The sequence below is a fragment of the Selaginella moellendorffii genome, unplaced genomic scaffold (genome assembly GCF_000143415.4).
Source record: "Selaginella moellendorffii unplaced genomic scaffold, v1.0 SELMOscaffold_21, whole genome shotgun sequence".
NCBI lineage: Eukaryota > Viridiplantae > Streptophyta > Lycopodiopsida > Selaginellales > Selaginellaceae > Selaginella > Selaginella moellendorffii.
Window position 1 is genome coordinate 49,591 of NW_003314282.1, and position 27,810 is coordinate 77,400.

At 44.3% G+C, this 27,810-nt stretch overlaps 2 protein-coding genes across 2 annotated transcripts; one reads left to right on the forward strand and one right to left on the reverse strand.

The window, feature by feature from the left end:
• Positions 1-560: 560 nt before the first annotated feature.
• Positions 561-2,004, reverse strand: LOC9637752 (GDP-mannose 4,6 dehydratase 1). The gene has a single exon (XM_002973238.2). It carries the CDS (start codon positions 1,852-1,854, stop codon positions 811-813), a length of 1,044 nt encoding a protein of 347 aa, XP_002973284.1. The 5' UTR covers positions 1,855-2,004; the 3' UTR covers positions 561-810.
• Positions 2,005-5,160: 3,156 nt separating this feature from the next.
• Positions 5,161-8,965, forward strand: LOC112347452 (glycine-rich domain-containing protein 1-like). The gene is made up of 11 exons (XM_024678371.1): positions 5,161-5,413; positions 5,506-5,572; positions 5,628-5,879; positions 5,941-6,381; positions 6,438-6,934; positions 7,002-7,090; positions 7,145-7,317; positions 7,382-7,534; positions 7,585-7,720; positions 7,776-7,901; positions 8,949-8,965. Exons 1-11 carry the CDS (start codon positions 5,247-5,249, stop codon positions 8,963-8,965), a joined length of 2,118 nt encoding a protein of 705 aa, XP_024534139.1. The 5' UTR covers positions 5,161-5,246.
• Positions 8,966-27,810: the final 18,845 nt, after the last annotated feature.

Genomic DNA, 27,810 nt, shown 5'->3' on the forward strand with positions numbered 1-27,810 from the left:
ACACTAGAAATCAATGGTAATGAAGGATAAACTCAATAGGATGCATTAAATACATAACTCCAAACAATATATATCTATGGTTTTGCAATGGAGCTAAATGGAATTCACTTACACTAGCTATGAACACTATGTTAAAAAAGGTGTGCCAAAAAAGGATAATTCAGTTCTTTTGCCATAAGCGCCAAGAGCAAGATGTGAGAATATAGTGCTCTAGATAAAGTAATATAGTATGCAATTTGGTCAATTGTCCATTTGGTTTGCAACATTAACAACTTGCTAGAATGCATGGGATGAATGGGTCTATGCGCCATGAATGGCTCCATTCCATACATAGCATGGGTCATTGTTATGGGCATGATGCCCCATCCGGGGCATAAGGATTGGATATTCGCAAAATATTCTATGCCTGTGTTTCCATTGTAAAATCCACCTTTTTACAAATTGCACGCCATAGGTTGTTCGCAATTAGGAGAATGTCATCGGCATAAAGGAGTTGCAAGATCATCCACTTATTTTCTCTTATTATTTTCGGAGAAGTAACGGAAGACTCCAGCTACATGTTTGCCAAGGTGAAACAGAGAAAATTATATTCTTGCGGCTTGTAGCTTTTACATAGCAAGTATTCTCGCGCAAAGGAAGAAGCCCTGCTGGAAAAGAGAAAACTTATTGGATGTGATCACGAATTCATCGAAAAAGAAAGATGACGGATCAAAGCTCGCTCATTTGCTCCACTCACTCACCCCGACTCTCGGATTGGAAGCAAAACAAACGAGAGCAAACCTGGAACAAGCAAGAAAACCTGGAAAGCAGCTACGGCTGCTGGTGAGAATCGATAAACCCGTGCTCCACAAGCACCTTCTCACGCTGTGCTTTCTCCAGATCCGAGTCCACCATCATGGCCACCAGCTGCTTGAACGACACCTTGGGCTTCCATCCCAGCGCACTCCTGGCCTTGGCCGCCGAGCCGCGGAGATTATCCACCTCGGTGGGCCGAAAGTACCTAGGATCAATCTCGACGTGCTCCCTCCACTCGAGACCAACGTAGCCAAACGCCTCCTCGAGAAACTCCTCCACGGTGTGCGACTCCTCGGTGGCCACCACGTAGTCATCCGGCGTCTCCTGCTGGAGCATGAGCCACATCGCCTGGACGTAGTCACCGGCGAATCCCCAGTCCCTGCTCGCCTTGAGGTTGCCGAGGAAGAGCTTCTTCTGGAGCCCGACTTTGATCCGCCCGACTGCGCGAGTGATCTTGCGGGTGACGAAGTTCTCGCCGCGCCGGGGGCTCTCGTGGTTGAAGAGGATGCCATTGCAAGCGAAGAGACCATAGGCCTCGCGATAGTTGACGGTGTACCAGTGCGCGGCCACCTTGGCGGCGGCGTAGGGGCTCCGGGGGTGGAACGCGGTGGCCTCGTCCTGGGGCGGCGGCGTGGAGCCATACATCTCGGAGGATCCGGCCTGGTAGTAGCGGATCTGGCGACCCGTGGTGGAGCAGTGGGTCTTGACGGCCTCGAGGAGGCGGAGAGCTCCAGTGGCGACGACGTCGGCGGTGTAGTCGGGATTCTCGAAGGAGACGCCGACGTGGGACTGGGCGCCCAGGTTGTAGACTTCGTCGGGGAGGATGGCGTCGACCCACTTGCGCAGGGCGGAGGCGTCGGCGAGATCGCCGTAGTGGAGCTTCATCCGGGCGGCGGAGATGTGGGGGTCGATGTAGATGTGATCCAGGCGCTGGGTGTTGAAGTTGGAGGAGCGGCGGATGATCCCGTGGACCTCGTAGCCTTTGGAGAGGAGGAACTCGGTGAGGTAGGAGCCGTCCTGGCCTGTGATGCCGGTGATGAGCGCCTTCTTGCAATCCATCTTGAGCGAGCGCGATCCAAATTTTCCAGATCTACACTCTACCAAGGAGGGATGGAGCCCTAAACACTTTCTTTCTCTTTTCTTCGTTAACAGTTGCGTAACCAGAAGGGGATGTTATACTACATCCAGAGATGCTGGAATTTTTCTCCGGCCTTCCCGCGTGGTTGTAATGTGATTCTCTTGCGGTAGGCGCAAGTTAGGAGATTTTGGCTGGCAATTTTGACTTTGCCTTGGCCGAGATCATGCATGCCATATTCTCGCTGAACCCAACAACTTTACTTTAATGCTACCCGTAATCTAAAGGGGAAGCGAGATACTTTCCTGTCTAAGAGCTGAAGTCATGATCTTTAACCTATGATCGAGCAGAGAAATGGAGTGTCATGTCCCTGCCACAACTATCTAAAATTCATATGGTTTGTCTGGAAATTTTGCTGCCCATGTGTAGAGAGGCTTCATCTAGTTTGTGAGGATGTGAATCCACGATGGTTTCAAACAATCGATTTGGTCAAGTCTGAATGCTTAGCAACAGGGAAAAATTAGGAAAAAGAAAACGATGGCAATGCCAAATGAGCTCAAAATTGAGAGGAGGGATGAGGGTAGCATTGGTATCTGAAACAAAATCATGTACATATGATTTCGTATATATTGCTTGATTACAGTAAATCTCTCTTGTTCTGCTTGTAAAAAAAAACGACGGTATGTGCATTGTATATTATAGACATGTTTTTGGGCAATTCCAGCTGGAGGCATTAGATAACTGGTGAATCCAAGCTAGGGGCCCCCCTCGCCCTACTCTCTCGGCCTTCTCTTGAGCTCGTTGCTCCCTAAACTCCTCCGAGCGCAGCAGAAACGTTGTGAGAGGCTGGGCAATCGTGCTGTCAGGGAGGCCGATGAGATCCAGGTCCCCCCTGGCTGTCCATGTCCAGGTCTATTGAACTTTGAACAGAAAGATGGTGAAATACAACATGCCTATTCCATGGATGGATAATATGTTAAGTTTTCATTAGATTTGCATAGTATTACCACCAAATTGCATGTGATTTCAAAGTTGGCACTCTCAACTAGCTTTAAGCATTGCAAGTCTATAGTAATGCAGTTCAAGCTTACTAGAAATATTTACAAGATTGTCAAGATTTTTTCAATGATATTTTTATTTTCACTCTGCAAGGGTAGTGATTGGGAGGTGGGCCAAAGTTGAGTTCAAGGTTTACAAAGGAAATTTAAATTGAAAAAATAAGGAAATAAATGATTTATTTACATCTTATTTTATATTTTAACAAACATCCTTATTATGGCATGTAATAAATATTTAAATTGTTAAAACAAAAAGTGTCCTTTAGAATATTTTTATCTATATAATGGAAATTATTATGTTTGCCATAACTTTAATATTTTAAAGTTTATAATGTTTGTATTAAAATATAATTGAAATTTAGAGCTCAACTCATGAACTCAACTCTTCAACTCATGAGCTCAAAAATAATCTATGCTTATTTAGAAAGTTTGGAGCACAAGTATTGGCACTATTGGCACTTTGTTAACGATCGCTTTCGCCCTTCACCAAATAAGGTCCATCCACAATTTTACTGAACAATCTCTTACAGTCCTCAGCATATTGAACCTTGTCAAACAGGTCACTTTAGTAAATTGGCAGTGGACAGATAATGAATAGCCACAAGGGATGGCAATGCCATATCCAGCTGCAATCAAGTGGCAATACAAAGGTTCCAGAAGAATTTGTTAGCAGTGGAAGGCAGTAGTACTGGTATTTAGAATCCAAGAAGAAATCAGCAAACCAGATCAAACAAGTAAATATCTTACCTGTCCAAAACTGCCCTCTCAAACAGCTTAAAGCTGGCATGTACCAGCCAAAGAAACGTGATTTTGCAGCTGGCAATTGAGCCATTCATTCACTTGATTCCCAGAAAGCGATGCCATTGCTTAGTCTGTGAGTTGATGCTTAAATGCTCTCGCCTGAAGCGGGAAGAAGCTGCATGTTTTGACTCTTCCAAGGATGCGTAGAGTGTTCGGAAGTATGTGTCTTAGAGATTTTGGATACTTCACTCTAGTTTCTAGTGACCGCCAATGATCTTGAAATCCACGCGAGGCTCGCAGATAATTGACTAGCGTGGCAGGATAGTCGAACTTGCTTTTGTCGTTCGGCATCCACGTTTCCCCTGATACAAAACGTAGAAAGAAATAGATAGTTTAAATGCACAACTGTACCTTCAAGGGAAATCCAAGAGAAGCAGCAAGAAGTACTCTTCCATGTCCTTTACACTTCGTGTGAAAACAACACAGAATTAGAGAGATTGTTTTACAGCCGGTAATGTTGCTCACCATGGAGGATGAATGCATAGAACACATACGACTTGTACATTGGGAGAAAGGCTGTCGAAACTAGCGGTGACTACTTGAAAGGACTTTAAAACCTCGCACTTCGTGGATGTGAGATGTGCCAAGTGAGAGAACCATCTAAAGCAAGGATCATGTCAAGAGAACAAAACAAGGAAAGACATACCAGCTGGTTTCATGTTTGAGATCAAGTGATTGGCGCCCTCCCAGTTGTGCCAAGAGCGCTTCAAACCTTTACGAAACAAAGAAAAGAAAAGCCGTCAGATGCTAAGCACGACATGGAAGAGAACTTTGACGAGGTTTCTGCTGGAAGATCGTCATCCTCGCTGCTAACCTCTTGGAAGCTCTTGCACAGAAAGCTTGCTCAAGGATTCATCATAGAAAAATATATCAATGAGAGGAGAAGAAAGAGTCACCTCGGACGTGGTATCACTATCGATCGGATCAATGCTAGAATCCACCCTGGAAGAGAATGATCGCTAGAAGCAAAGAATAATCACCGGAAATGCAGCTACCTCGTGCTTGCCTTCAACGTCGTCGTCGTCGTCGTCGGCATCTGATATACCACTGATCTTATGTTTTCAGTCTCTGATCAGGGCAGAGCATGCCCTATCCAATCAAACAACCCTGATGCGTGTGCTACAACAATTTAGCTTTCAATAGATGAATTATAACATTTTCCCCAAGAGCCAGTCTAATTTCTCGTCTTCTTGGTGTCTTCTACGCTAATCTCCAAGGCGTGGATTGAGTTGTCTGGATCATCTTCCAAAGCTGCGCCGAAGATCTCCGGACAAATCTAAAATGTTGTTTGATGTTGTTTAGGTGGTCGTTCCAAGGATGATTTATAAGGAGTCTAAGCCTTCTCAAGGTGCGACCTATTTTGTTTCAGAGTGGACTTAGATAAGTTCCTCGCTCCTTCTTTTTTTCCCACTAGGCCATGATCTATTTGAATAGATCTATAGAGAAGTTTCTTCTCGTGAGATGAGAAGCATTGCTGTGTTTAAGCGTTTCTTCTCGATTCGCGAACTCACAAACCAATGGCAGCATCGCCGCCCCAAGTGAATCGCGAATGGTCCGGCGCTCAAGAGATTTCACTCTCTTTGGATGTTGTAGCGGCTGCGAGAACTCACCTGGAGTTTCTATCGGTGGTACACGCGAATTACAAGCTTTTTGAGGAGCCTGCTTTAAACAGAGCGATTGAGAGGTATATCTTCTACACTTTGTAAGCTTGTGATTAATTTTCTTTGTCTCTCCCAAAACTAGATACCAATATTGTTGTCTTCCATTGCTAGCCAGTTCTTCGTCAAGACTCCTTCCACCACTTGACTGCGAATGGATTTGGCACTGCCATCGCTTGAATCCAGTGAGTTTTAAAAGGATACTTCCACCAGATTGCTGATACTTGTACGCTGGAGTAGATCCAATATGCCGAGGATTGCCAAAGACTTTTTGGAAAAATAGTGGACGCACCTTGCCTGGAGAAGTCCGAGAATGCTCTTCAACAAAGTATGGTTGCTTGGACTTCCAGCTTTCCAGATGAACCGTATGAACTCGACCTTTCTGGCGAAGAGAAAATCTCTTTGACTAGACCATCGTACTCCGGAAGATCGAGTGGCATCTCCTACAACTTGGCCGATGCGGTTCTCAGGCAGAAAAAGTTTTACTATCAGGTACGTGATGGTTTGCTTTTAGACCTATGAAACTCGGAACTCATCGCCATACCTATAACAGGTTTCCGGGCCGCACTACGTTGACGAGAACTTCTTACGCGCTGCGGTTGCTCGATACAAGGCGTTTCTCCATCTCGTCGTCCGACACACATCCGCAGCATCGGTGTTCTTAGTTCCCACTTACGACATTGATTTGATATGGCACACGCATCAACTTCATCCTATGAGTTACAGCAGCGACCTCACACGGTTATTTGGAAGGATCTTCGAGCACGATGATACGGACAGTAACAGAGATCCCGGAGGAAAATTGGACAAAGGATTCGCAAAAACTCTTTCTCTGTGGGAATCTTTATATGATTTGCCATACGAGAAGGCAGGGTGCATGTATAGAGGGGAGCCGCCAGCAGCGATTTCGGGAACGATTGCTTATGATCCCACCAAGCTCGCGAGTCTCTCTTGCAGAACCAAGGTTTCACTGAAAGCCAGGAACACTATCCAGGTATATGGTCAGAACTTTTGCAAGTTCGATATGAATCACTGATCGTTCAAACGCAGGTTCGTCTCTCCGTGCGAGGTTCCAAAGGTTTACCGCAGGATGGCAGCGTCTCTTTCGTTTTCAGCATGCTAAAGCAAACAAGTTTTGAGCTCCATAGCAAAAAGCGCGAAGGCTCATCGCCGAGGAATGTAGTTTCGTCCATGACACCCGAGCTATCCACCGAGGGGCTTGTGATCACAGCTCGGCAGAAGGGGATGTTCACGTCCAAAACGCTGGGACGACTCGTCATTCCGTGGAAAAACCTCAGCGATTCCGAGACGCAGTCGCTTGGCGGCTGGTTTCCAATGCAAGACACAAAGAAGGACCGAGAAGTGTCGGTGCTGGTTTATATCTCCGCTACTCCTCCGGTCACTGCGAATTATCTCTTGAGAAGCGTGAGAGTGAGAGACACTGGAGAAGATGGAGCCACTCGCAGCAGTTTTAGTTCTCAAGGCGTGTGGATAACAAGGACTGTCTTCGATCATGCCAACAAGGAATGTTTCGTCATTCGTTGCCGGTGAGTTTGCCAAGCTTTTCTTTTTTGTGGATGACATGAATCGCTCGATCTCTCCTTTGCTGTCTAGATACAAACGTGAAGGAGGTAAACGTCTCGCAGACGCTGATAAAGTCGTGAATGTTCATCGGACATACAAAGGCTCCCACTCCGTTGATGGTAATACAACGATCGCAAAGTTTTCACTCTTCTTTTTTTCTCAATTCTTCCTAGGTGAGGTTCTTGGATCTGCAAGGCAGCTCGAGAGACCATCCAAGGACTCACGAAGGTGGTCTCTTCTGGACGATGCCATAGTTTTAGTCGTGGAAAAGGACGCGAGTGACAAGCAGTGGAACACGAGACCAGGAATGAGCTTGAATATGGAGATTAAGTCCGAGGACTGTCCAGTAAGTTGTCATGTTCGAAGAACATGATCATTAACCGAGTTATCTCTTTTTGCATATTAATAAGATCGCGCTTCTTCCCGGTCGGCACTTGGAGTTTTCTGTGCCTGGATCATCGGACCAAATGGAAGCATGCTTTGTGACAATGGTGAGATTCACAAGCGACGCACCTCAAGGGAAAGCAACAGCGCTCATCAACTGGCGCTCCGGTGGCATGGAGGTGAAGTTTCTTCCATTTTTTCTTTCCATTCTAGCAAACTAAGTGTATAGATTGATCCCAACGAGGATGTGCTACTTGTGCTCCTTTTTTCCGCAACCATAAGCATGTCCGTGTCTGATATTCTTGGCAAAGGAATTCCTCCGTGGGCAAAACCAAGAGCTTTGGAAGAAGATCAAGATCACTGGGGTGGGCCACGAGAGTATGCTTGTCGAGTCTAAATTCTAAGTGCATTGTTTAACAGGTGCCGTGAAGATCGACCATGATGGTCTTGGTGGTGAAATCTATTCTTGGTACAATGATGGTTTCTCCTATGTTGGTGGCTGTGGTATTAGTGCTGGCGGCGGTTGTGGTGGTGGTGGCTGTGGCGGTGGTGGATGTGGAGGTGGTGGTGGTGGTGGATGTGGTGGTGGATGTGGTGGTGGTGGGTAATTCTAAAGCATTAAGTATAAACACTTTCATTAACCGCAAATAATATCAATATATTTCATGATTAATGAATAACATTAGTTTAAAAAATAATGTATGTTTTTATGTATCAGATATTTATAACAATATATAATTTAGCAATTAGCTCATGGAAAACATAAAATTAATTTTAACTTGAACAAGTTTTGATAAACTTGGTGGGGTTTATTTTATATATATTTCATATCTTGTTACAAAAATGCAATAAAAGAAACTAAATCAGTGAAAAGCCAAAGACAAGAAATTAAACTATTCGCTGGAAAAAAAATGTTAGTATAATATAAAATAAATAAACCCTAAAAGAAAGAAGTCCAAACCTCTCATATTTCATGGAGGAAGTTCTTTCTTAAACTGTATGATAAAATTCACAAAATATCTTTGAATGAAATGTTTTGATACATTTGTGAGGTTTCTATAATATGTATTATATCTATGTAGATATAAATAAGACTAAACTTTATTAATTAAGATAATCTTAGTTATAATTTTAATATAAGAATTATAAAAACATATAATTATTAATATAAAATAAACATTTTCATATAAAACATTTGTGGTTATTTTATATTCATTCTCAAGTTTTCCGTGCCTCATATAATTAACAATATATAATCTATATTCATTTGGTTCATTATTCAAATTTTTTGAGATTTATGCCATTACCAAAAGTGTGGTGTGTGAGTGTATGAAATATGGAAAGAAAATACAAAAATGTGCATATCAATTAACCCAAAAACCTTAGCTTATATACAAGAGCGAGTGGTCTGAATTGAAATTAATCCAACAACTATCAAAATCCCACTACACTAATATTAATATATAGCATTGTAGTTGTACATTTGGACCTCATATCATCCCCTCCTTTCAGAATGATGGAAGACTATTAGAGTTCTCTTGTGGATGGGCCGGGATCTGGAAGAACATCAAAAGGACATTGTTGCATCTGTAGGTGGTGCCAGTTCATGATCCCTTTGTATAAAGTGTCTCAGTTGTTGCACATGCATAATTTCTAGAGGAATGACCTGTTGGAAATCATATTAAACCTTATAAACTTGCAATCCAACTTGCCGCAACATTTCATACAGTCCTTTCCACTGAGCAAGGAACCCCTTAGATAAACCACATACCATAAGATAAGGAAAACAAACTAACATTAAGTCATTTATTTTGTACTCTATAAATGAACAATAATAGGAGTTGTAGTGTTGTTATTGTCCCACTTGTATATAGCCCAAGTGTTTGTTAGAACCTACTCGAATAAGTGGAAGAATGCTTGTCAAATATTAATCCCAAGACTTAGCATTGGCAACTTGTAGCAATTGTGAAGGTAAACCTAACTTTGTTGGTAGTATTGACTCATAACCATATAGAAATTTATATAGTGAAGTGTGAGACACAAAATCCCTAGGCCCCAAAGTGGAGCCGGAAAGGGTGCCACGTGGTAGTGGCCGAAGCGAAAGCCAAACGAGCATAACACGTTTGGACTAAAAGCTCCGACTTGGAAGGTTGAGAGCAGGAGTGAAACTCTTAACAAAATGCTCAAGGAGTGAGCACGACGCGAGCAATAAGCAAGGCTCCAAAAAGGGACCCAAAAAGGACCAACACATGACACGTGGAAGTGTCCGAGATGGAGTCCGAGATGGACCCGAAGTGGAGTCCGAGATGGAGTCTGAGATGGACCCGAAGTGGAGTCCGATATGGAGTCCGAGATGGAGTTTGAGATGGAGTCCGATATAGAGTCCGAGATGGAGTCCGAGATGGACCGAGATGGAGTCCAAGATGGACCCGAGGTGGAGTCCAAGATGGACCCGAGATGGAGTCTGAGATGGACCCGAGATGGAGTCCGAGATGGACCCGAGATGGAGTCCGAGATGGAGTCCGAGATGGACCCGAGATGGAGTCCGAGATGGAGTCCGAGATGGACCCGAGATGGAGTCCGAAGTCGAGACTGAGACCGGGACCAAGACCGGGACCGAGACCGAGATCGGGACTGAGACCAGGACCGAGGCCGAGGCCGAGACCGAGACCGAGACCGAGTCCGAGTCCGAGTCCGAGTCCGAGTCCGAGTTCGAGTCTGAGAGGGTGAAAGCCCAAAGCGTTCGTCTCCCAGACCCTGGGGGGTTTGGTGAGCTCCAAAAGTATAGTAGGGGGAGGACTGCAGTGGAGCCAGTTTGGCCAGGAAAGGCCAGTTTGGCCCAGGAAGGCCGGACCCAGTGTTGGGTGATGAGCTGCCCACTGGGAAGTCCAAGACTAGAGTGAACACGGACCGACAAGTGGGATAGCTTCGTGAAGTGTTCAAGAGCTGGCTCTAGTTCCTCCGGGAGATCGACTGGCCGATGCTCCTAGTCCAAGTGTGGGTGGCACTACCTACTTGGATACCTGTCGTGGCTCAACGGAACCTCGCTCTAAGCCCATGGCTAGAGCACCTAAAGGCGGAAGGCGGGGAGAGTACCCAGGTGGCTCGCGTAAGGCCACGGTGTTTCGAAATGTTGTCCCAAAGGCCCAGACTGTGGAAAGGAAGAGGAGCAGTCCTCTGGGGTAGTGAATAAGGACACAGTCGTGTGGTGAGGAAGTCCCAGAGGACCATGGGACTTAGTGGTCGGGCCTGTGGGCCTCGATCCAGTGGCAGTGTCGGCAAACACGGCCAGGGGTAGAAAGGGACTTAGTGGGGACTGACAGAGGGATATTGGGGAAGGCTATTCCCCTTGTTGGTGGGCATCCTAAGGATGCTAAGGAGTGGATCTGAGATGACCACTCACGGATGGTTTGCCTAGTCTTGGAGAGCCAAGACTGTGATGCAAGTGGTATTGGACTACCAGTGTGGCAAAGGTGATTGGGCATAGCCTTAGCGTAACAGGCTGCCATGTCGGTGGTACCTTTGAGTGTCGGTCGTGGGATCTGACACGTGGAGCACTTGGACCAAGTGCAAATGTTGAGTGGCATGGATGCCATTCTAGGGGCTAGCAAGTCCCAAGTCCTGAATTGGACTTATGGAGGTTGTGATTGAGACTCCTCCAAGTGGTCGGAGGTGTGGTTAAGTGACTAAAGTAGAATGGAAAATTTAGTCGCTTACAATTTGGTATCGGAGCCGTTCCTTAGTCTGACTTTTATTGGTGCTCAAGTATATCACCATTGATGTTGGCATCGGAAGGTCCTAGGAGTGGGCCTATCCTGGAAGAGTAGCATGTCGAGAGGACATGGCTCTCCACTCAAGTTCATGCGTGAACTTGGGCACAATGTGGTGGATAGAAAATGGCCAATAATGGAATGACTTTGGGATCTTGGGAACAGTATAAGGTCTCCTCAGAGAGCTGAGGATGTGATCCAAATGAGCGTTTGACACAGCAAACGGGCTAACGTAGTTGTGGTAAATAACTATAGTTGGGATCACGGGAAAGATGTAGACTCCAAAACAATAAAGGAGTCACAAGATTATCCTTATATAGTTGAGGTTGGTGCTCATAAATGTGAGACTAGAGGTAATGACCATGGGAGGTCAAATACGGGAGAGGACTCAAGTCCTTGAAATGGTAGCCGGAGCTACCTTTAATAAATGCTGGAACAATCCAAGGAGTTGGGGGGTGTACTTAGAGATGAGTTGGTATTCTCATCATATGGACAAGTAGTCCTAAAGGGCAAAGGTTGCCCCAGAGAACAAAATCAAGTGTCAGAGTAACACTTGTGAAAATAGTCCTTTTGAGTAGGACAGGAATGCAATAAGTGTATTCCAGTGAGCTAGTGCCTCACAAGTAGGACCTTACAGGTTTGTGGATTAACCAAGTCCAAAACTGTTGGATGACTCAAGTAGAGTCAAGGGATGGTCCTAAAAGGACTGATGGAAGCATTTGGACTGAAGTGTGTTGTACCCCACGAAGGATGGGGGGGGGGGATCATAGGATCCAAGGATGAGAACAGAGGGTACTTCATCGATGGCAAAATGTGCCATGCTAAAGTCGTGGGAAAGGTGTTCCCAAAAAGAAAACAACTTTGACACAAAGTTGTGTGTGACCTCTATAGTGTAGTGCTAACGGATGGTTGGCATGAGAAAGAGTGGTATTGGTCTTGACAAAGACTTAAACACAAAGAAGAAGTGTCATAGAGGTAGGCTCATGAAGCTGATGGTGTGGAGACACCAAATGTGCCAAGGTGTGATACCTTGAGGCTATGTTGGTGAGTTCAAGAGAACCCCTTGCCAAAGGAATCCCAATAGAAATGGGAATGGCATAGCCTAAGCTGCAGAGCATGTAGTTAGAGTGTGGTGACCCAGATAATGATGGAGGTGTGGAAGCACCAGCAATGAGTTGTAGGACTTGACAACTACGAGGCAACTAAGCAAGAGGTGCAAAATAATTGGTTAAACGGGTAGAAGGTAGTTACCCAAGCCTTCTTAATGGCATAGGGAAGTGAATATACCCTTACGGGGGATAAGTTGCTTATGTTGCGATATAGTAAGTCAATGTCATAAAAGGAAATACTCATTGTTAAGGAAGCCGTTATTGGGACACCCAAACACTCTAGAACACCAGAAGGTGGTGTTTGATGTCGCGAGGGTAGTAGATAAGGCCCAAGGGACTAAGTCCCTAGCAAATGATGGATAGTAGGTGTTATCCAAATGTCCAAGGTGGCGGAGACAGAAAAAGACTGTCTACTCGAATTGGACAAAGCCAAAAATGGAATTTTGGCAAGGCTAGCAATGGGCATGCAAAGGCCCGTAAGCAACAACGTAATCCCGGTGTGTGGGATTATAGGGTGAGCATACCTGGATTGAGGAACCACTCCCTAGGCTATTGGGTAGGTTCATCCCTAAGAATACTTGCTAAGGCATGATAGAAAGTGTAAAGCTATCTTCCTGGTCTGGAGGGGAATGACCGAAGGAAAGGTGTGAAGCCAAAAGCAAGAAGTAAGGGGATAGAACCGAACCATAGGAATCGAAGGGCATAACCAAGGTTGGTTATGCCAGCTGGGAGTGGAAAATCAAGTGGGGGCTCGAGGGTGTTGCTGCTAACAACCGTGATGCCATGGAGAGTCTAAAATATGGAATTGTCCATATTAAACTATATAGTAATTGGAAAGCTTGCAAAAAGGGAGGCCTTAGCAAGCTAAGGGACAAAGTTCCTTCAAGGTTCCCAAAGAGGATTCTAGGTAACTTAGTATCTAGAAAGGCCAAGCGTAAGTGGTTCAAGGAACGCGCGAAATCAGAGTGGCGCAGCAGAAGCGTGGTCTTGAAGCTTGCCATGAGGCAAGGCTATCAAGGTTAGGGAAGTAGTTCCTGAGTGTTCAAAGAGAGGGCTTTGAACGAAAGTCGATGACCAAGGGCTTTCACGCTTGTGCAGGAACCATGTTACAGTGGTCGGAGGACTTGCCAAAGCGAGATTGGCAAGTCAGGGGAACAAATACCCTAGTTGAAGGTAATAACTTCAAAAAGGGTGGGCTATGGGGCCAAGCATGGAGGAGTCCATGCATGATCACAGGCTTGTCAAGTGAGAGGACTTGGCAGTGGGGAGGAACTAGGTTCCTAAGCTGTGATCTATAGCGCGCTTTGAGTATAAGTTGGTGCACCGGCGTGGGGAGTCACGCTAGGCATCTTAGGTGATGCTGTCCGTAGATGCATATACGGAGGTTGGGTTCAAGTCCCGACCCTCTAGTGCTTGGGTTTGAGTCCCAAATCATTAGGGCATGGTGAAGGTTTGGAATATGAGGACACTCATATTTCGGTGGTCATGGACTCTCAATAAGGATATTGGCTTGGGCACACCGCCAAGCGGGGGATGCCCCGGAGTCGTGATGCACAGTTAGATTGCTTAGTGTGGCTCAACATATCTAACTTGAACACTTTGGTGCAAGTGGCACCAAGGACGTGGTGAATGAGATGGGGACACCCAGTCTCAGTTGCTATGGACCCTTGGCTGGAAGGGCTGGCTTGGGCGCACCGCCAAGTGTGGGGGATGCCCCCGGGGTCGTAGTTAACAAGTTAAAGGTCTGGAAGACCTAGTACCTATTGGCAAACCTGTTAAGGTGCCGAGGTGAGATCACTAGGTGATCTTGTGGCTAAATAAGGACAAGGTCCTTGTTTAGGCTAAGGAATAAGGTTCCTAGTTCAAAGTGTTGATTTGAACTATTGATGATGGTGTGGCTTGGTCAAGGTGACCAAGTGGGAAAAGCACCTTAGGGAAATGAGCTATGTCATTGCGATGGTGTAGTGTGTCCAAGGAAAGTAGTCTCTAAAGAGACCCATGGGAGGGTCACAAAGTTGGGCCGTGGATAGAGCCCACAGCAGAAGATTACCTCAAGAAGGGGGGTAAAGATTTGGTGTTGTTTGGTGCAACAATCAACGGATAGGAGCAAACGATGAGTGGCCAAAATAGGGCCGTGGAATCCCTTGGAAGGAATCCAAGTGACAAAGTTAGGCGAGGAACACTAATGTGTTGGACGCTAACAAATTGCGGGAAAGGAAGTGTGTTTCCAAGGATGGATTCCGAATTGCTCCGATTTGGCGAAAGTGGAAGCTCCAAAGAAGGGAGTGGTAAGGTAGCCAAATGATAGGGCCATGGACAGCCCTAGCACAAAGTATGATAAATGGAACTTAGTGCCTAAGGGGGCACGAAATAGAAGAGAGGATGATGGTGCCCTCAAATAATGAACTTCCTAGGATGGGGAAGTGGAGTTGCACAATCTGTGCAATGCAAGGTGTTGGAGACACCTAGGAAATTGACTTCCAAAAGTCAAAAGAGTAAAAGTTCCAAGGTGCAAACGTTCGATAGATGGAAATTGAGACTATTCGAGAAGGAGTAGTGGGATTGACTTAGAGAAGGGGTCTCTAAGAGGTTTAGCGAGAACTAAACCAATAAAAGGAAAGAACCACTACACGTGGTCCAATCAGTCTCTAAGTTGGAGAGACTACCCTCCTTAGAGGATGGGCAAGGCATAGTGAGCCTTTAGTGTCAAACCATTGACGAATATGGAAAAGGCATGGTGAGCTTTCAATGTCAAATTATTGACAAATATTGGCTAGGTGCCAAGGATGGAAATGGTAACACATGCAGGTGTTACTTTATAAAATAGTTTATCGTTCGATGAGGACATCAAACTTCGTCTATGGGTGGTGGAGTTGTGAGACACAAAATCCCTAGGCCCCAAAGTGGAGCCGGAAAGGGTGCCACGTGGTAGTGGCCGAAGCACGACGCGAGCAATAAGCAAGGCTCCAAAAAGGGACCCAAAAAGGACCAACACATGACACGTGGAAATGTCCGAGATGGAGTCCGAGATGGACCTGAAGTGGAGTCCGATATGGAGTCCGAGATGGAGTCTGAGATGGAGTCCGATATGGAGTCCGAGATGGAGTCCGAGATGGACCGAGATGGAGTCCAAGATGGACCCGAGGTGGAGTTCGAGATGGACCCGAGATGGAGTCCGAGATGGACCCAAGATGGACCCGAGATGGAGTCCGAGATGGACCCGAGATGGACTCGAGATGGAGTCCGAGATGGAGTCTGAGATGGACCCGAGATGGAGTCCGAAGTCGAGACTGAGACCGGGACCGGGACCGAGACCGAGACCGAGATCGGGACTGAGACCAAGACCGAGGCCGAGGCCGAGACCGAGACCGAGTCCGAGTCCGAGTCCGAGTCCGAGTCCGAGTCCGAGTCCGAGTCCAAGTCCAAGTCCGAGTTCGAGTCTGAGAGGGTGAAAGCCCAAAGCGTTCGTCTCCCAGACCCTGGGGGGTTTGGTGAGCTCCAAAAGTATAGTAGGGGGAGGACTGCAGTGGAGCCAGTTTGGCCAGGAAAGGCCAGTTTGGCCCAGGAAGGCCGGACCCAGTGTTGGGTGATGAGCTGCCCACTGGGAAGTCCAAGACTAGAGTGAACACGGACCGACAAGTGGGGTAGCTTCGTGAAGTGTTCAAGAGCTGGCTCTAGTTCCTCCGAGAGATCGACTGGCCGATGCTCCTAGTCCAAGTGTGGGTGGCACTACCTACTTGGATACCTGTCGTGGCTCAACGGAACCTCGCTCTAAGCCCATGGCTAGAGCACCTAAAGGCGGAAGGCGGGGAGAGTACCCAGGTGGCTCGCGTAAGGCCACGGTGTTTCGAAATGTTGTCCCAAAGGCCCAGACTGTGGAAAGGAAGAGGAGCAGTCCTCTGGGGTAGTGAACAAGGACACAGTCGTGTGGTGAGGAAGTCCCAGAGGACCATGGGACTTAGTGGTCGGGCCTGTGGGCCTCGATCCAGTGGCAGTGTCGGCAAACACGGCCAGGGGTAGAAAGGGACTTAGTGGGGACTGACAGAGGGATATTGGGGAAGGCTATTCCCCTTGTTGGTGGGCATCCTAAGGATGCTAAGGAGTGGATCTGAGATGACCACTCACGGATGGTTTGCCTAGTCTTGGAGAGCCAAGACTGTGATGCAAGTGGTATTGGACTACCAGTGTGGCAAAGGTGATTGGGCATAGCCTTAGCGTAACAGGCTGCCATGTCGGTGGTACCTTTGAGTGTCGGTCGTGGGATCTGACACGTGGAGCACTTGGACCAAGTGCAAATGTTGAGTGGCATGGATGCCATTCTAGGGGCTAGCAAGTCCCAAGTCCTGAATTGGACTTATGGAGGTTGTGATTGAGACTCCTCCAAGTGGTCGGAGGTGTGGTTAAGTGACTAAAGTAGAATGGAAAATTTAATCTCTTACATGAAGCACTAATAAAACTTTGCACCCCTGTGATATATACATATCAAAGAGATGGTAAATAACCATCCAATCCAAATGTTGAAAGTTCATGTACGTCACAATCATCCCTTTGAAGGTTTAAACGAGCCATTCCACTCAACTATCTGACTATGAATGATAAATACTCATGAAAGTGTGGCATATCCTCAACCAAGATATCAAAACATGAAATGCCTTAATTATAAATGCAAGATGATTATCTGAAAGAATCCACTCCAAACAAAAATGTTGGAATACCACTCGATTGAGGAGGAAGTACCTAACAGTAGTTGCAAATTCGCTAGCAAGAGCACCAATTTCTACTCAAGGAGTCAAGTAATCAGAAGCAATAATAACATACTCGTTACTAGTGATTGATCGTGGAAAAAGTCTTATTAAATCAAACACCATCAACTCAAATGAATGGGAAATTGCAATTGACTCTAACCATCCTTCTGCAACATGAGGGAGAGTATTACGAGCTTGGCACCAAATGCAACTACACATATATCAGATAACGTCATATTGCATTTCCAGCAAATAGAAAGATCTATACAGTTTCTCAATCACAAGACGATGTTTTAAATACCCACATAAAATAGGAGAATTATGGTAGGCATAGAGAAAATATGGAATAAAGATTGAAGACACCACCAACTGTAAATAATCATCAGGATTCATCCCCACAAAAAAAAGACCATCCTCAAAGTGATATTGAGAATGTAAATATCAAAATGGTAAGCCATTAGCAAGTGATGTAGAATTTTCAAACCCATTGTGAAGCTATCAAATCCATGGCTCAATCTTTTGAGCATCATGAACTTTATAAAGAGAAGGTAAATTTTGTTTTGCACCTTATGGACACTAAATGTCAAGGACAACAACTGTTGATGGTATGGAATTTTTGTCCAAAAAATCCACATATGCTGGAATAACAAACTCGTAAAAAACATAAGAAGAGAGTGAAGAAGGAAGAGAAGTTTGAGAAAGGGCATCAACATCAGCTATAAAACTCTCCAGGCGATGAACAATATCAAAATTATATATTTGAAGCTTCAAAGCTCACCAAGTAGTATGGCTAACTAAATTCTTCCGCTTCAATAATGAAATAATTGTAGCATGATCACCTTTTAGTAACATCCGAGAACCATGTAGATTTGCATGAAGTTTCTCAAAACCCCAACTGCTATTAAACATTCTTTCTTTGTTGTGGAGTAGTTCACCTCCACTAGTTGTAATGTACAGTTAATATATGTAATAGGATGGCATTGATTAAGCATACTCGGGCTCTCTTGCATCAACATCTAAGACCGATATCAGAAGTATCCACACGCAAAATGAAAAGTTGAATATAATCAGGATATACCAAAATCAGAGGAGTCGTCAATAGCCTTTTGAGATCTACAAACGCCCACTCACAATCCACAGATTAGATGAAAGATGATGTTGACAACTTCAACAACACTCGCAACGGTGCAGTGTGATCAAAAAAATAATCAACAAAATGACTGAGATACTGCATCTTGCCTAGGAAGCCCTGTACATCATTTTCACACTTCGGAGTAGGAGACTTTAGAACAGTTAGAAGTTTGTCAAGATCAACTTGGAAACCTTCACAAGAAATAAAGTATCCAAGATAAGTCATATTTTTGGACCCAAATATGCATTTCGATCATTTCAGCTTTAAACCAACTTCTCGTAGTTGATCCACAGACATATTCCTCCCATGTCCCCTCCAAATGAATGAAAATATCATCAATGAAGTCAACAGTCATCTCTAGCATATCGTAAAGAACCTTATCCATCTGTCGTGAATGTGACTTCAAGTATCGAAATTACCTGTCGGTCAGTCTTTACGAACACTCTTTCCTTACTACCACGACGGCAGAAGGTCGGTATTGCTGGACCCTTTATTAGTCCCTCTTGTGCTAGTGGAGTTAATTGGGCATTTCGAGTGTATTTAGACCGGACGAGCATAAGGACGGAATTCTTATGTGTTATTAGCTAAGCATACTTAGCCCAGTAAGGAGTTCCCGTCTTGTTGTGTCTTGCATTTGCTAGTGACAAGAACCCCCACGATATTGAGATTGGTCCCTCAATATTCGCTAAATGATAGCTTACCATGTCTACCAAACACCCTCGCTATCATGCCCTTTGTGTTAGTTTCATTTCAGTCCCAAATGCTATTTATAGAAAGTGTCTAAATTTGCTCATTTGGCATATTTATGGAATGTAGAGATCGTTTTAAACACAATGGTGTTCATCTCGTATCCAAATTTGCAATCTAAAGACATTCCATATTTAGTAAGTTTCAAGCTTGTCCTAGAGACTAACTTCTGATATTAAGGGAGGCTTGGGGTGAAAGCCCAAAGCGTGTGTTCCTCAAGGGGGGGGGGGCTATGGGGGGTTCTAAATGTATAGTAGGGATAGTGGGTAGGTTGGGCATGGCTGACCAACCTAAGGCATAGTTTAGCTCCCACTTGTATGCTCGTCTTTGTTTGGCATCTAGCTTAAATCTAAGCCCAAGTTCCATTCCATGCTAGCTAGTGGAGTACCTATGTCCTTATGTTAAGCCACCGGTATGCCGAAATAGCACTAGACTCTGTTTGGCTCCGTTTTGCATGCTGATCCTGGCATTGAGATGTTGGTTGCTCTAGGATTGTTCCAAGTTGCTCTAGGCTCCTATCCCTTCACTCCTTGGGTTATATGCTCAGGAGTCGTTCTGTGCTTTAGTGCTAATGCTCCTTGGCTCCATGCTTGGGAGTTTTGCACCGTTCCTTTGTTCAGTGGCCCAAGGCCCTGAACCTCGGGTTCTGCACCATTGTCCTATAAACACGTGGCATGTGACACATGGCATATAAAATGTGGCATATGGAGGGTTTAGGTTTTGCTTGATGGTGTTATCTTATGATAAATCATCATAATATAAAGGGTAAAAACCATGTATGCTACACCATCATCTGCTGGAAAGTTGTTAAAGCATTGTTCAAACCATACAATATCACCAAGAATTAGTACAAACCAAATAGTGTACAAAAAGTAGTCTTAGGAATATTTTCTTCAACTATCGGTACTTGCTAGTACTTAAAAGCAAGATTTAACTTGGTGAACTAACAATTTTTCTCTAGACAATCCAAGAGATCAGTAGTGTGAGGAAGAGGGTACACATTCGGGATAATCACTTTGTTTAATAAACAATAGTTGATGCAAAAATAAATACTCTGATCAGGCTTTGTCACAAAATGGGGTTTATATGCCCAAGGACTCCACAACTTTTGGATAACATCATTTTCCAACATTTCCTTGACGTTTGCATGTAAAATCTTGATTTTTTTGAGTGACTAATGATGAATTAAAACCTTGATTGGACGAACATCCCTAGTTAGAATAGGATGACGTGTTACAATCTTGGCCCCAAACGACAAATCAAATTCAAAGAGATTGGCATACTCCTTCATGAGCCAATCAACTGATGCAATACAAAGACTGTCAGAGGGATTGGAAATGGGAAGAGAGGAATAAATGGAAATATAAGATAAAGTAATAGGGAGACAAAAGTGATAGAAGTAGAAGGATGAAGAAGTACAAAAATGAGAGGAATAGAAGAAATATAAAGAAATATGACATAAGGGGGAGAAGCCTCAAAGTCACATTTGGCATGATTGTGCCACAACCAATTTATATCAAGGATGAGGTCAAAAGCTTAACTTAGCATCACCCACAATGTTTGTAACTCAAGCTTAAAATCACCTACATACACAATTAGGTTTGCCTCATCCCATGCACATGTTACCATAAAGAATGAAAATTGGCTTTATTGCACGACACAAATGTAGATGGCAATGTCAAGCAATAGAAGGTAAACTCAAACTTATATCAACCAACACAGAGAAAATAATAGAAGATTTTTTGTTATAAAAATGAGCTTGGAAAGTAATCATTGAATGAATTGATGTTGAGTGAGCCCCTTGATGATACTCCCGAAAGAAAGATAGAGGGGTCATTGACTTATTCGTGCAAGGTCCTTCCACAATTGTTTGTATGTCCAAATGCATGTTTAAAGATGTCTGAGAGAATATTTTAATTTTTACGAGTGGTTGTGCTCAAACCATTATATGAATGCAGTGCCATCCCTTGGAGACACATGGGAAACTCATGTAAACCTCAAGCATCATCCTAAGAATGATATATGGCAATTACCGTGAAGTGATCAAATCAATAGTACATATTATCCCAAGATTCCCATGGAAGAATTCTGGTTGGATGCAAGGATTGGTAGCAAGAGTAGAATGAGATGTACCATATGCTGTAAATGTTGCCATTAACTGAGTCTGATTGTTTAGTTACAACCATATAGCATCGAGCAATTGCACCAATTACTACTCTAGAATCAAAGGAGGAGGAGGCTGCTACTCTACTATGAAGATGAATAAAAAGAAGTTGAGAAAAAGTTAGAAGAAAAAGAAGATTTAGACAATGTAAAAGCTAGATCTAAACCAAAAATATTAAATCCTAGCACTCCTCAGGGACAATTAAAGTTATTGTAGTGCATGTGATTATGGGATGAGATTTGGATATACTATCATTATGGATCCATACGATTTTGGGGGATAAATGGGGATAAAATAGCCACTAAAGGCCAAATAATTACTCCTTTTTCAGTTGGTTTAAGGGGAAAAAGATAGGATATGTTATATGTGGTATCAGAGCAAATGGCATGATTCCTATTGATTAGTGGTTACTTAAAAATATAATATATCCTTGAGCAAGGTAAGTCCTTCCTTTTGATTGGTGGAGCATCCACGGACAAAAGTATCCATTGTAGGACTATGGTATAGGTGGATAATTAATTGCCTCATATGGAATAGCTAGTTTACACAATGGAAGGATTGGTAGATTCAATGTAGAAATGGAAGTGTTGGTTCCTCTAAGCTTACTAAAGGTTGTTAGTTAATGTTGCGCATGTGACTTCGGGTATCGAAAGTTACCTGTCGACCAGTCCTTACGGACACTCTTACCTTACTGCCACGATGGCAGGAGGTCGGTATTGCTGGACCTGTTATCAGTTTCCCACTTGAGCTAGTTGAGAAACTGGTCAATGACCATGAACTTAGATTAGATAAACATAAGGTAGGAACCCTATGTGTTTCTTGCTGAGCATACTCGGCCTGGTTTGAGAAACTTGAGTCATTGGCTTGCACTTGCTAGTATCAAGAACCCCCGCGATATTGAGTTTGGTCCCTCAATATTGCTAGATGATAGCTTACCGTGTCTGCTAAACACCCTCGCTATCATGCCTTTTGTGTTAGTCTCATTTCGGTCCTAAATGCTATTTATGGAAAGTGTCCAGATTTGCTCATTTGGCATATCTGCGGAATGTAGAGATTGTCCTGAACACAATGGTGTTCGTCCCGTGCCCAAATTCGCAATCTAGGGACATTCCATATTTAGTAAGTTTCGAGTTTGTCCCAGAGACTAACTCCTGATACTAAGGGAGGCTTGGGGTGAAAGCCCAAAGCGTGTGTTCCTCAAGGGGGGGGGGGGGGGCTGTGGGGGGTTCCAAATGTATAGTAGGGATAGTGGGTAGGTCGGGCATGGCTGACCAACCTGAGGCATAGTCTAGCTCCCGCTTGCGTGCCTGTCCTTGTTCTGCGTCCGGCTTGGGTCTAATCCCAAGTTCCATTCCATGCTAGTTGGTGGAGTACCCATATCCTCACGTTAGGCCACCGGTATGCCGAAATAGCGCCAGACTCCATTTGGCTCCGTTTTGCGTGCTGGTCCTAGCATTGGGATGCTGGTTACTCTAGGACTGTTCCAAGTCGCTCTGGGCTCCTGTCCCTTCGCTCCTTGGGCTTCATGCTCGGGAGTTGCTCCGTGGTTCGGTTCCGTCACTCCTCGGCTTTAAGCTTGGGAGTTTGGCACTGTTCCTTCGTTCAGTGGCCCAAGGCCCTGAACCTCAGGTTCCTATGGACACGTGGCATGGACACGTGGCATGTGACACGTGGCATCTGTCACGTGGCACAAAGAGGGTTTAGGTTCCGCTTCGTGGTGTTATCCTATGGTAAATCACCATAGGATAAAGGGTCAAAACCACGTGCGCTACATTTGGTATCAGAGGTTGAGCCTCAGCGAGTACTATACAATGAGATTGGGCAACTAGTCTCGTTGCATACGCAGAGATGAAAACGATGATCTGAGTGGGTACATGTTTGGTGCAAAAGGCTTTGCAATCGTTTCTCGGGTATGGATCTTGGTTACCTTATTGTACTTTATGACGTGAGCTTGAGCTTGGGCTCACAAGAGGGATTGAGTTGTTCCATTCGCACGAGTTTGAGATTGGGCTCGTGAGTGAGGCACATTAGCAACTCGAGGATACACTTTGAGTTGGCAGGATTAATGTTAGCTTATCGGTCGTTCCATGGGTTGTTCCAATGGTTCCATGAGTTGTTCCTTGTACCATGGGTAAAAGCAAACCTTCCATGAGTTTGCTATGAGTGGCAAATAGGCTGGTCTGTAGCTATTTAGCACGGCACTAGTGGATCCTACCTAGGCATGATTATAAGTGGATCAATCAAGACTATAGGGATTAGTCTATTGATTTAAGTAGTCATTGCCGTGCTCTCTCATAAACTTTTCTTGGATTGAATTGAAGGCAGTGCGAACGCAAGCTTGAGGTTTAGTCAAAGATGAGACCGAAAAGAGAGTCATCGGGGACGAACACGTAAATCATCTTCTCTTTTTGGAGAGATGATTTGCAACGAGGTGTGACTCATTGCTCGTGTTCACATCATGCAATCAAGAGTCCCTACCTTGATGCATGTTGGAGATGAAGATCTTACAAATGGTGAGTTGTGGGATGGATAGCGGTGAAATGTTATACCATTTTGTCTAGGCTTGCTATAGAAGACTAGGGCTGCAATGCTCAATTCTTTTCCGAGGAACCTTGCTATTGCTCCTTGAGTAGCTTGGTGTTGGATTAGTGTTGAGTTTAGTCAAAAAGAGAGTGGCATGAGTTTGTCCGTGTTATGAACAAAAGTTAGTGATGTTGGTGTTGTAAATCTCTATCGGTGGAGTGTGGCATTTATGTTGCATTTTGTCGAATTGAGTTGGCACTTGATACTCACATAAACTTTTGAAGTAATGACATTGGCATTGCTCGTGGTGTTGCTCAATTGATGATTAAGTCATTGTGATTTCCATATCATATCCATATGATAATGAGCAATGTGTTTACGAAGTTGCTTGGTTAAATGATAATCAACCCCAAAGTGGTTGATGGTGAAGCTAGTCTACTTGCAAGTAGTAGCATTGTAGTAGCTTTGACGGAATTCTCAATAATGGTCCATTATGCTAAGCTTAAATTGGTATGTTGTTCCTTTGAGAGTTAGCCCATAAGGTGTTGGAAAGGGTTATAGCATTCACTTGCTATGCCTTGTCGGTTTTTCCATTAGCACTTGGAGTAGATTATTGGATGGAGAAGGTGTGTAGTTGAGGCATTGACATCGCTAACACTTGTGTTAGTGGGAATGGCATTATTATTTCGAGTGATGAGGAATTTTCCTTGAGCTTGATTTTCCATGTCATTTTTCTTGTTAGTGTTTTGGCTTCACATTGGATCTTGAAGGTGATTGAAGAAGAGTGTTAGTGCAATGTGGATATCCAAAGATGTGGTCTTTGTGATCAAGCTTTAGATGTTCATTTTGCATTTTGTGGATGTCGGTGTTGGATGTCAGAAGTATGGGTAGAAAGATGTTCGAGGCTTAAGCATACTATGGGTCATGAGAATTTGTGTTGAGGTGAGCCTATGTGAAGTTGTTAAGTAGGAGGAAGTTGGTTGAGTCTTGAAAGTTTGCATTCCTAGACTAAGAATCATTCTTTCTCTAGGATGGAAAATTTTTCACAAATTTTCTTAGACTTTTCCAATGGCTGATCTGTTATCACTTTGTTCGAAAACCATTCCGTTTTCGTAAGCCAGTACAAACTAGTGAAGGGGTTGGAGTTTTGCTAAAGGATTGGTCTCGGATACTAACTAAAGTATCTTCGACCTTGGTTAGTTTAGTTGCTAGAAAGCTTTGAGTGGTGATACACTCGTGCTTTCTTCTAGCTTTGTTCTAGTGTTTATGGCATTGAAGTGATGCCTTGTCATTGACATTGTTGATGTTGAGATTTTAGTGAAATGAGATCTCTCTCCACAAGATTGATGTCACGTTCAAATGAACTGAGTGGCAAGTTTGAGTTAATTGTGTTTTAGACGAGATTGTTTAGTAGAGGTTGAGCTTTGACTTTTCCTTGAAAAATGACTTAGTCATGGACTATGCTAACTCTACAAGCGGAAGAGTTAGTGATTGATATTGGAATGTTTGAATCTTTATTGGATTTGAATTGAGATATATCAATCATTGATGATTCTTCTTGTGCTTGTTATGACGTGAGTTACGTCTTGCTATGGAAGGAATCATGGAGGATTGATTAGATGATCACTTGTTGAGCATAACTTCGTTATACTTAGCTTTTGGATTGATGCAGAAATGCTCTTCATTAGTTTTGGCATTATGAAGTTTAGCTTATGGATGTGTTGAGGAGGATATTGTGGGTTGTACCATAATTTCTTCTTTAGCATTGAAGTTAGTTCATGCGAGACTTGTGATCATTGTTAAACAAGGCTTAGCTATAAACTTCTTCGAACTTTTGGTTCTTTGAGTTTTCATGCTCATTGTACCATTTGCTTAGGAGTTGTTGGGGGAAGGCATTTTGGCTCATTCGCTTCGATGTTGACGTTAGTATTTGCATCTAGCAATCATTGGTGATGATTGACTATCATCTAAGATAGTTGATTATCCTTGTCAAGAGTTTTGCTTGATTATTGTTGATATCGAATGATTTGCCGTTCTTCGGGATGGTGGATTCCTTCTTTGACAATGATTATGCATTACTGCATTGATGGGATGATTGATGATCTTTCATGATAGTTAGTTGTTTTCTTTGATAGCTTATGGCTTTTCGCAATATCACATGTTCTTTGTGATTTGCTCTGGATTGGTCTCTTGGGTTTGAGATATCAGTAGGATGTTGCTGACACTTGCTTAGGCAACTTGAGTTCCTTGGTATTGTTGGCTGGGATCTATTTGGATTAGCTTTTGTGATAGTTGGCAGGAATGAGTGTTTGTTGGTCTTACCGCATTCATTCTCTTTTGTTGATTGTTGCTCAAGTTTGTTCTGATAGATTGGAATGTTATTTCCTCCGGGTGATACATTCGCGAGCATTTTGCTTGTTAGTCAATGATACTTTGTGTTCTTTAAGTTTTCTTTAGTAAGTTGTTTAGCATTCTATCTGCAATCTTTGATAGTTAAGTTTGGTCATTGAGTTTTCTTGATGATACACTTGCTATTGAATTTTGTTGGATGGTTATTCTTGTGTTTGCCAAATTATGATGATCTTGGTGGTTCCTGTACTATTATACTGGTTTATCAGATGATAACTTGCTTGGAATACTATTGTGTTCTACTATAAGATTTACTCACTGATAATACAGTCTCTAAGATATCATTGTCTATGACTTTGATATTATCCATCTATTGATCTATTGATCTTTGAACTTGGGCCAGTATAGGCAGACTGGCTTCGGCACTTCGTGTGCATGTTGAAATCTCTAGTCATGGGGTAGCTACTGTCGACTGGTCACATAACCCACCTCTCTGTTGATGTTCCTTATTCCATTCAAAAGGGCGTGACCGTGTAAACAACTCTAACTGCCTATTTACAGTAGTCTATCTAAACCTTATCGACGGGTTTGGTTTCTTTGCTCAGGAGGGTTGGGGCCTCTGGCTTCTCTCTCTATGTTCCTGCGGGCAGGGCATATCACACTTTTGTAAGCTGGGTGACTCCCAGAGCAGCAGGGGTGGCTGACTCCGTTGGTCATTTCCTTGTCGGCGACGGCCGGAAGGTGTCTGAGCTGGTAGCGCATCTGCGTTAGACAAAGAGGTTGCCCCCTAACTCATTTAAGTTGGTGCATTTCTCACATAGTGTGAGTACCGTGAACTTTTTTCCGGAGTTGTTTCCTTGGTGGTATTCTAGACTCGAGTGTGCATCAACGAGGACGTCGATCTTCCCTAGGGGGGGAGAGTGTCGCGCATGTGACTTCGGGTATCGAAAGTTACTTGTCGACCAGTCCTTACGGACACTCTTACCTTACTGCCACGATGGCAGGAGGTCGGTATTGCTGGACCTGTTATCAGTTTCCCACTTGAGCTAGTTGAGAAACTGGTCAATGACCATGAACTTAGATTAGATAAACATAAGGTAGGAACCCTATGTGTTTCTTGCTGAGCATACTCGGCCTGGTTTGAGAAACTTGAGTCATTGGCTTGCACTTGCTAGTATCAAGAACCCCCGCGATATTGAGTTTGGTCCCTCAATATTGCTAGATGATAGCTTACCGTGTCTGCCAAACACCCTCGCTATCATGCCCTTTGTGTTAGTCTCATTTCGGTCCTAAATGCTATTTATGGAAAGTGTCCAGATTTGCTCATTTGGCATATCTGCGGAATGTAGAGATTGTTCTGAACACAATGGTGTTCGTCCCGTGCCCAAATTCGCAATCTAGGGACATTCCATATTTAGTAAGTTTCGAGCTTGTCCCAAAGACTAACTCCTGATACTAAGGGAGGCTTGGGGTGAAAGCCCAAAGCGTGTGTTCCTCAAGGGGGGGGGGGGGCTGTGGGGGGTTCCAAATGTATAGTAGGGATAGTGGGTAGGTCGGGCATAGCCGACCAACCTGAGGCATAGTCTAGCTCCCGCTTACGTGCCTGTCCTTGTTCTGCGTCTGGCTTGGGTCTAAGCCCAAGTTCCATTCCATGCTAGTTGGTGGAGTACCCATATCCTCACGTTAGGCCACCGGTATGCCGAAATAGCGCCAGACTCCGTTTGGCTCCGTTTTGCGTGCTGGTCCTAGCATTGGGATGCTGGTTACTCTAGGACTGTTCCAAGTCGCTCCGGGCTCCTGTCCCTTCGCTCCTTGGGCTTCATGCTCGGGAGTTGCTCCGTGGTTCGGTTCCGTCACTCCTCGGCTTCAAGCTTGGGAGTTTGGCACTGTTCCTTCGTTCAGTGGCCCAAGGCCCT